Genomic DNA, 10,615 nt, shown 5'->3' on the forward strand with positions numbered 1-10,615 from the left:
AGGAAAAAAAAAGTGACTGACTTTCTTTTTGTCGAACTTTAGACTGTTGTACGGTCACATTGGATTTTAAAGCAACATACTTTCTTCCATACATCCACGCTACCTGAAAGAAGGCCGCTTTCTGAATCCAACGATACCAGTTATGTGCACATCGGACCTACGCTTCAAAAGATACGGACAGGTAAGCTTTGGCCAATCAGATCGCATATGCATATACCTAGTTGCATTTAACCCCAAACTAACCCCTAAACCTGAACCTCAAAACTGCTAGCCTTAGCCTCACTAACCACTAACCTTAACCCACTAACACTGACCCCACCATTTTAAACATGCTAGTCCCTAGGCTCTATAAACGTTTATTAACCCAACACTTCATCAAATTCTGTACAGAAATATCATAAAACTAATATCTATCTATCTATCTATCTATCTATCTATCTATCTATCTATCTATCTATCTATCGTTATGGACATTTTTGGTTTTGTTAATTTGGCATTAATTGCATTAATCTCATTTAAGTATCTTTGTTAACATACAATGAATAAGTTAGTATATATAGTCCATAGGGACATGAAGTTATTTTATGTAACTTGTGCACATAACTGCTTTAGGTTGAATGACAACATTTAAGGGGAAACTGTGTACCAGGGATGGGCAGTTTTTGAGAGTAACCAGGCATCTACTATGAGATGTGCATGAGATGTGCATGTGTTATGATGTGATTGTACACTGAGCAACATGATTGGCTCAAAGGTCCTAGTCTGTCCTTCAATGTATCTTTTTACATTCTATAAAAAGTGGGCTGTAAGTCTGTGTGTTATCTCTATGCATACAGACTCGGAAACTGTGTGTAAACCAGATCATTCTCTGCAGAGAATTAAAGCAATACAAAGACAAAAGTCTGTTTGGTTTTTCATTCTCAGTCTCTACAAATTGTTATTGAATTAGAATTTCCACAACACTATCTGTCTATCTATCTATCTATCTATCTATCTATCTATCTATCTATCTATCTATCTATCTATCTATCTATCTATCTATCTATCTATCTATCTATCTATCTATATATATCTATCTGTCTATCTATCTGACTGTTTCTATCTATCTATCTATCTATCTATCTGATTGCTCAGGTTAACCCTGGAACAGAGAATGTTGTGTGTGAGCCAGTTAAGAGCACTCGGGCTAAACAGCCTAAATAAAGTAAAGGAAAGCCTAGTAAAGGAAAACCGAAAAGAAAGAAAAAAGTGACTAAAAGAACACTATTGTTGTAGAAGGGAAGTAACTGAAAACATATGTTGACTGTGTTTATTCATATGTTAGTTAATTTATATGTTATAAGATACAGAAGTAAACTTATAGTTTAAGGGCATAATTAATAAATGGATGGAAATTGGGCTGAATAATCCCACTTGTTAAGTCTTTCCTAAAAGAAAGAGGGGAATCTTATGTTCTGTGTTAATGTTCATGGACTGCAATACTGATCCAATCCGCTAGAGGCTGAAAGAGAGAATTGTCTGTGGTTGGAAAAGTAAGAAGAGGAGTAAAGTAAAGCGTTGACAATGTTGTAAACGGTTGAAAACAACTCGTCCTCTCTTCTTGTTTATTTCTTTTCATTACGAATCCCAACATTACAGTTTCTTCGTCGACTATCATGGCTTTATCTCTCGAGCTCGCGCTCCACCGCAACAACTTCAGCAGGGCCGGAGAATGGTGCGTTTGTTTGTTGGCAGGTTTGTTGGTTGTTTTAACCCCTTAACAAGCATCATCCTTTTTTTAATAGACATGAAAATGCACATTACGAACTTAAATGGTTGTAATTCAAGAATTCTTTGGAATATAGATGTAAGATTGGTCTTGTAGAAGTGAAATAAATTAGTTTTTTTATTCGCTTTGGTACTATTTTCACAAGTTAGGTGTACATTTTCAAAACTCTTAGTGCTAATATCACAACAGATCATCAAAAGTGCACTTTTTTCAAACATTTCATCATGTTTTCAATTGTGTAAGTACAATACTCAAAATCACAAAGTATCCTTTTCAGAACACAAAATAAGTGTTTCGCCTACATAAATGTTTCATTCAAAGTAACTGCCTTTCATAAAGCTCTTACTATCAAACCTTTGATTTGCATCTCTTCTTGTTCAGTTTACTACATTTGTCTATGATTTAATCCAACTGATCTCAATGGTTAATCAATGAATCATTTGGTACATCTCTATAAATATTGATTCAATACAGTTTCTATAGAACTTGTTTACAATTTCTGATATGGATAACCAAATGTTTGAATTATTTTTACATAAGTGATTTATAGATAATAACCACCACGATGTTCAAATTGTGTGCACACACGTGTGTGTGTGTGTGTGTGTGTGAGAAAGAGAGAGATACAGAGAAATTTGCCATTTGTGAAAATACTGTAAAACAGAATAGAGTATAAGGGAGAGGAAACAGTCAATGACTGTAAAACATCAGATTGATCAGAGATGCATCAGTAGAAGGGAGACAGATGGCATCAAATACAGCATTTTACATTAGAGTATGTATGTACACTCCTGAACAAAATCTTAAGACCAGGGGATGCTTGCAAATTTTACACATTTCGCACTAGTGGATCATAACCGGGTTGTAAGTGCTGCTTCAAAATGCCAAAAGAAGAAACAGGAGCAAGAGATAAAAAATAGAGAGTAGGCAATTTATTGAAAACTGCATTTAAAGTCAAACAGGCTGTTCATCAGCTGATCAAAAGTTTAAGACCATAGCCCAAAAAAAGGTCAAATCTGCACAAAAATATGGCTTTCATGTCATTGTTCTTCAAGCAGTCATACTGTCAAAATTTCCTGATGGCAAAGGCAAAAAGGCTTTCTCTTTTTGAACGTGGCAGGATTGTTGAGCTGCACAAGCAAGGTCTCACACAACGCGCCATCGCTGCCGAGGTTGGACGCAGTAAGACACATTTCTTAAAAAATCCTGAGAGTTATGGGACAAAAAAGGCAAGTGGTAGACCCAAAAAGATTTCACCTGCACTGAGCCACAGGATCCGATGGGTTGTCCGTGAAGACACAGGTCGATCCTCGACCCAAATTAAGGCCCTTACTGATGCTGACTGCAGTCCAATAACCATAAGACGTCATCTGCTAGAGAAGGGCTTCAAGAACAAAAAACGTCTTCAAAGGCCACGTCTCCTCCCACGACACAAACTTGCCCATTTGGAATTTGCAAGGGAGCACCAAACATGGGACATTGAAAGGTAGAAGAAAGTTTTATTCTCTGACGAGTAAAAATTTAACCTGGATGGTCCTGATGGCTTCCAAGGTTACTGGCATGACAAGGAGATCCCACCTGAGATGTTTTCTACGCGGCACAGTGGAGGAGGCTCCATCATGATCTGGGGAGCTTTTTCCTTCAATGGGAAAATGGAGCTTCAGGTTGTGCAGGGGCGTCAAACGGCGACTGGCTATGTGGATCTGTTGCAGCGGGCATCCCTCTTGACCGAGGGGCCGGGTCTGTGTGGTAATGACTGGGTCTTTCAACAGGACAACGCTGCAATTCACAACGCCCGCCTGACGAAGGACTTCTTCCAGGAGAATAACGTTGCTCTTTTGGACCATCCTGCGTGTTCCCCTGATCTAAATCCCATTGAGAACATTTGGGGATGGATGGCAAGGGAAGTTTACAAAAACAGACGTCAGTTCCAGACCGTGGATGCCCTTCGTGAAGCCATCTTCACCACATGGACCAACGTTCCCACCAGCCTCCTGGAAACAGTCGCATCAAGCATGCCGAAACGAGTGTTTGAAGTGATCAACAAGAACGGTGGGGCTACTCACTACTGAGTCCTTTTTTGACACTTCTAGTTCTGTTGTGAGTTTATTTTTGGGCTATGGTCTTAAATTTTTGATCAGTTGATGAACAGCCTGTTTGACTTTAAATACAGTTTTCAATAAATTGCCTACGCTCTATTTTTTGTCTCTTGATCCTGTTTTTTCTTTTGGCATTTTGAAGCAGCACTTACAACCCGGTTATGATCCACTAGTGCAAAATGTGTAAAACTTGCGATGCATCCCATGGTCTTAAGATTTTGTTCAGGAGTGTATGTATGCAATACTGTAAACAGATTACCATGGTAGAGACTGCCGAATTACTGTAACTCACCCCTCCTCTCTAAAGGTCCACTACAGTATAGATTCAGTAAAATGGTATAGAGTGAAATAATTTACTTTATTGCCAGCAAACTGTTAGCACAGAGCCTCATGGTTGTGCTTCATAACACCTTCTGATAACACACTGGATATATACTATTACAAGCATTATGGATTCAATTACATAGGTTATGCATGTGTATTTTCTAATGTGGCATAGCCTGTATTACTGTAATTATTTCAGCAACAACGGTGATTTGAAACATGTATCTTGCATTGTTTGCAGTTTATGTTAAAAGTACTACATTGAAAGAAGATCATACCGTTGTGTTTATGTGATTAAACCAAATGTTTTCATTACATATTACAATAATCTTGTGTTTGAAACAATGACTATGTGGACTGAAAAGTCTATAACTGTAATGAAAGCATGAAATCAGGTTTTGAAAGAATGACAAGCTGTTACAAGTGTGATCAGTTTGGATTTTTGTACTAAGAGTTTTGAAAATGTACACCTTACTTGTGAAAATAGTACCAAAGCGAATAAAAAAAAAAAACTGTAAGAGAGTTAAACAGAAAAAAGTGTTTTTTTTTTTTCTTTCTAAAACAATTGAATGGATGCTATCTTTTGAACTCTTGGCATGAAAACAAACTGAGGTTTCTACCATTCTTTCATGATTTTTCATTTTCATCATTTCAAAATAAAGGGAATTGAAATTAAGCACTAAATCTGTACAGCTCACTCACATTTATTCTTACAAGTCTCTGTGTGACAGTTTGTGAGTTGACAAACACACAAATTAAGCAATACTAATACATATCTAAACAAATAGTAATATGTGGTTTGTGCTGCTTCTTTCTCCACAGGGCCTGGGCTGTCTGTATCCAGAAGGCCGGAGCATCTCCCTGATCTCCTTGCAGTTAAAGTGGCATCTCCCTAAAATTGTCAAGACGACAGGCACCAATGTAGTAACCACACAAATACATAAATAGTGCATAACACAAAAAACGGAAAATATTACAAAGAACTCAAGTCAAAAACATGTCACGTCGCACATGTCTGAAGTGCATGTCACACCACTGGAAAGCCTTAATCATCATATCTGATTCCATTGATGCAAGCATAAGTTCTCATTAGGTGTGCGATCATACCTGGTTACGCGTCCGTACAGCATGTCTGTCCTCCTGTGGTCCAGCATCTCAGCGTACACATGCCAGAAGCGTATGTTAAACCACTGGAAAACAAAAACAAGTCTGTGACCTCTGCTTCTTATAGAGATGCAAGAAATTATTTTACGATCTAAATCTGTAAAACAAAAACATGGCTGTGACATTTTATAGAGATACAAAAAAAAAGAAACTGAATATTTTAAGATGTAAATCAGTGATCTCTCCTCCTCGTGTATGGAGGTAAATCAGTTGCAAAACTGGAGAGGTTGTAAGTTGGAATTTGAGAACTTGTCATATTAATATTTGTATTTGTAAATTGAAATTTACACTCACGACCCTGATGTGAAAAGCTGAATCTTTCGATTTGCACACACAGACAATGATCAAAAAACCCCTGTTTTAAAGCTGAACTTGCAGATTAAAAGTTACAAATGTGTAAAATGTCATTCACATGTACAAAATGACAGACACAAATGTGTGTCTTTTGCACTTTACTTCAGTTTCGCTGTACAACCTCAAGTCGGCGCTTACAACCTCTCAGATCTGGCAGTACAAGTTCAATTCCTGGCGCTTTGACTTTTGCTACTCTTTTTGCGATACTCCTGTTGCAAAACTGACTTGTGCACTTGTAAACGGCAACGCAGACGCGAGAGAACAGGGGGGGGGGCGGGGGGGTTGGGGGGTGATTGAATCCGTTTTATTGGTCGATGCCTGACCAATGAACAACGCCAGCCAGTGCGACTTGGCATGCTGAAAAAAACATTTTTATGCATATGTATGCTTCATTTTTAAAACACTTGGACAATATTTTCATTAAATATCCTGAAGGGATTTTATATTGCACTAAAAAAAAAAAAAATCGTTTATTGGTTGGAGTCAGCCAATGAAATGGGACGTTTTTATGTATGCGATGATGTCACCTCATAGAGCAGATCGCGCCGTTTGGCGGTAAATGTAGCAGTCTGTCATCACGATGGAGGCATCAAACAATCCCAGGGTAGGTTTTTATTTTTAATAAATTAAGACAGTTTCAAAAATCAAATCATTATTATGTTTTCCTTGACTGATATGTATCACTGATGACGACTACTATCCACACAAAAATAACTTTTTGCCATTTGTTTAAATGTGGGTGTAAATGCTCAACATAATTCATTATTTAAGGCATTTTCTTTGATGTAACGTTAACGTAATAAATGACGAGAAGGTGATAAGAACGCCAACGCGAAGTGTCACCATGTTATCACACTAAATGGGGTTTATTTTGAGACAATGGCCAATTGATTATGATGTTACATGCTGTTTATTACACATTATTTGGTTATAATGAAGTATTCCAGATTGCCGCGATGTGATCTTTTTACTAGCTACCACTCCCCATGCCTTTACCTATTGAAAATACTAAAGCTTAATACTACATAAAAAGCATTGTTAGATGATAGATGAATTGAAGGATTTACATTTTTTTTTATTATTATTGATTTATTCATATCATCTTGGAGGAATTGTTGTTGAACCATTTATTACAACGGCTTTACACACGTCTGTCACTTTGGCTGGAACGCATTCCTCTTGACATGGACTTCTTAGAATTTACGTGTTCTCAGGAGCTGGTCATTTTTAGTGCCATCTCAAATCAGATACCCATTCCAGATGAACTGTATGATGCACTTTATCAAGTACACCAGATAGCCATAAGAAATACTAACATGGATCCACACATCATGGTTTCCCAAGAGAGAGGAAAAAATGGCCGTCCACGGATTCTGATTTCTGAAGACTCTGTATCCCAACTGCTTACATTAGGATTGCCTGTGACATGTATTGCAAGGTTGCTAGGGGTGTCCAAGTTTACAATTCATAGACGCATGGTGGAATGGGGATTATCTGTGAAGGCAACCTACAGCAACATTGCAGATGCAGAGCTAGACTCACTTGTGGCAACAATCCACACAAGCAATCCGAATGCAGGTTACAGAATGATGATGGGTCTGCTGAGAGCACAAGGTCATCGGGTACAGTGGGATAGAGTTCGTTCTTCAATGCATCGAGTTGACACTGCAAGCATTGTTTCCAGGATGTCACAATTAGGATGTGTGGTTAGGAGGACATATTCTGTGCCCAGCCCAAAGTCCCTGATGCACATTGACACAAACCACAAGTTGATACGGTAAGTTAAGTAAACATTTTTTATTTTATTTTATTTAAGTATATATTGTATGCTCAGTTCAGCATATGTGACAGAAATATACTTTTTCAAGGTATAACATTGTGATATTTGAAAGCATCGATGGCTTCTCCAGGAAGGTAAAGATAAAGACACTGCTTACTTAGGCTAGAAGAGTGATGAATTAGTGAATTATAGTTATTTTGATTCTTAAACTTGTTAAAACATGCAACTTCAGTGGTATAATATTCTAAAGACTACTAACATGTTAATATGTAGAATAATTATTAAAAATTATTTTGTGTATTAATGTAGATAATGTACCTTGGTGTGTCAAATAACAATCTGGCTTCCACAACACTGTCTTTTTTCCATGAGGCAGTTCAGAAGTTTGGATTTCCACTGAGGTAAAAATTGGCCACTGGCAGTTGCTGCTTTTTAAAAATGTATTTTTTTGTATGAAATAAGAAAAATAGAGGATTAAATTATTGTGATGCTAAAATCATTTTATATAAATCTGAAAGATTAATAAATACTATATGCTGTCGCATTATGTGTTACCAATATATTTTTTGCCAGGGTTCGGGGGGATCATGGAGGGGAGAATGTAGATGTGGCCTGCCTTATGTTCTCTGTCCGAGGAACGGGGAGAAGTAGCTTCATTGCTGGTAAAAGTGTTCACAATCAGAGGTAAATTTTGATATAAGATGATATTTAACCCTTGTGCACTGATCATTTAGCATGTATATTGGGGCTGTTAATAAGATAGAGCCCTGTATTTAAGCTCTGGCCCCTCAGGCCAGGCATCGGGCCAATTTTCATGTCAGCTCCGCTGAACAGGGCCGTTTGTCAAGTGCTGAAATTTCAATTTATAGAATGGCTCGTAAATGTAGTACTGTAGTAGCTTGGTTATTAAAATATTCCAGACAACTCCAGACAAATATAATATTTTTATTATATTATTTTATATTGCATTATACGTAGAATATTATACTTCACACAATTTTTTTGTTTATTTTTAATTTATAAATTCCTTTAAAAACATTAACAAAAAACGAGTAATAAAATGTACAATAAAGTACAATCAAATTCTTATATTATAATCACATTGCACTTGAATCAAGTTAAAGGTGTAATCTGCTGATTGTCCTGCAGGTGACCGCATAAATCTGTCTTCTTAGGATGCACTTAGGGCTTAACGATTACAGCAGAGCACTCGTAGATCTACAATGATTTTCAAGTGCTTAAGTTACGATGCTTTTGGCAATACTAGGGCTATGTAACGAACAAAAAAAATAATGTTTTCTAAATTAACTTAATAAAATTGAACAAGAGTTAATAAAAAAAATTAAATGAAATATAATAACTTTGCTATTACATACAACACTGAACTATTTTAATAGCTAAAACTGTAATATAAGCTCAGTTGTGCAATAGATTTTAAACATTGTAAAATTAGCATTATAACAATAGAAAAAAACCCTTTTAAAAATTAAACTGAAGATTGTGCAATTATGCCATATTATTGTTGTGTGCACACAAAGGTTAGGTTTTATCAAATTATTATTTGAAAAAAAAAAAAAATTTAATTAAACCTGTAAGTTGCAGCCTTTATAATAAAATATCATTGTATAAATTACTTGGGCTTCTTTTAAAGTGCTGACCATGTCAAAATATTTTCCACTCCTTTGCTTAAAACAGAATTGAGCGATTGTGGCGGGATGTGTTCACTGCGGTTACCTCCCACTTCTACCATGTTCTGCACCAGCTGGAAGAGGATGGGCATCTTGATCTGTCCAGCAGTCTTCACATCTTCTGCTGTCACTATGCCTTTATCCCACGGCTCCAAGTCCATCTCAATATATTTAGAGATGGATGGGACAACCATCCCCTTTCATCAGAGGGCAACCTCTCTCCTAATCAGCTGTGGCAACTGGGGCAGCAGTACCATTCAGAAGAGTGTGATGAGGTAGGCATGGTTTATTTTTTCCTTTTTTTTTAATCTATTCTTATTCCCTTTTTTTTTTACTAATTTTATTTTTTCTTACAGAATCTACAGATTCCACAAATTGACTGGGAAAGCAGCGGCCTTATCCCCAGTGACACAAATTCTGGCATCCAGGTTCCTGAAATTGAATGTCCACTGAGTTCTGAGGAACTTAATGAACTAAAGGCTGCTGTGGACCCAATGCAACCATCAGGAAATTTTGGGGCAGATGTTTACATTGCTACACTGCAGTACATGCATAGTATTGGCTATATGTAAGACAGTGGAAATATCTTTGAGATAACCCTCCCCCCAAAAAAAGCCACAAAGAACAAGTTCTGTTTTGATATTTTACTGTAGAAGACAAAATAAATGTATTCACTTTAAGCAGACTTTTGTCTTACTCCAACTGTAGCTGTCTCAAAAAAAGTTTAAATGTTAAGTTAACAATTAACAGTATTATTTGAACACATGAATATAAACAGTCTGGGTTATTTAATTACACAAAAGCATCATAATAAGTAAAACACTGCAACAGCTAAACATTCTAAAACGGTTCCTTTTACCTATTTTGACATTTACAGTAAAACAAACATGAAAATGTCTTAATGTCTGAAATTATCGTTTCACTTTGATATTTTCAATTTAAAGCCGTTTATGTAATTTTATACAAGGCCAAAACCAACATCACTAGTGGCAATACAGCTTTCTAGGTGTTTTTTGAAATGGTCATAAGTCGTGTAATGAGCTGGTAGACGAAGAATGCAAAAACAGGTGGAGGATGTAGGGTTTTCTGCCTGCACCACTTTCACCTGCATTTCCTTCATTGGTAGCTCCCAGCCCACCCAGAATTTGACAAGCTGTTTCAATTTACATTGATCAGCTGAAATGGAGCAGATATATGAAGAACATACGTTATTAAAACACAAATTTTACAATACATAAGCAAGTTTATGTAAAGACCTCTTAAATATTCATCAATGATGCAAACAGAAACGATTTGTCTGTATATGGATTTGTTTCAGCAACAAACAGCTCAATTGCTAGTTTTGCTATTAGTAAAGTACAAAACAACATACCAGTCTCAACAAACTTCCTAAGGTACCCTGAAATTCTGCACTGGGTGGTAAATGGGGGTTCATTGT

The 10,615-nt window shown here is 36.7% G+C and overlaps 1 protein-coding gene across 3 annotated transcripts; it reads left to right on the forward strand.

Moving 5' to 3' along the window:
• Positions 1 to 1,486: 1,486 nt before the first annotated feature.
• LOC128021616 (uncharacterized) lies at positions 1,487 to 9,857 on the forward strand. 3 transcript variants are annotated; one of them, XM_052608929.1, is made up of 7 exons: positions 1,487 to 1,734; positions 5,014 to 7,486; positions 7,578 to 7,623; positions 7,799 to 7,890; positions 8,063 to 8,173; positions 9,185 to 9,452; positions 9,534 to 9,857. In XM_052608929.1, the coding sequence occupies exons 2-7, from the start codon at positions 6,894 to 6,896 to the stop codon at positions 9,747 to 9,749; spliced, it is 1,326 nt and encodes a 441-aa protein (XP_052464889.1). In that variant the 5' UTR covers positions 1,487 to 1,734; positions 5,014 to 6,893; the 3' UTR covers positions 9,750 to 9,857. The 3 variants fall into 3 exon arrangements, with proteins under 3 accessions (XP_052464889.1, XP_052464888.1, XP_052464890.1); XM_052608928.1 differs by having other exon boundaries at positions 1,487 to 1,714; XM_052608930.1 differs by lacking the exon at positions 7,578 to 7,623 and having other exon boundaries at positions 1,491 to 1,714.
• The last annotated feature ends 758 nt before the right edge of the window (positions 9,858 to 10,615 follow it).

Source organism: Carassius gibelio, chromosome A10 (genome assembly GCF_023724105.1).
Source record: "Carassius gibelio isolate Cgi1373 ecotype wild population from Czech Republic chromosome A10, carGib1.2-hapl.c, whole genome shotgun sequence".
Taxonomy (NCBI): domain Eukaryota; kingdom Metazoa; phylum Chordata; class Actinopteri; order Cypriniformes; family Cyprinidae; genus Carassius; species Carassius gibelio.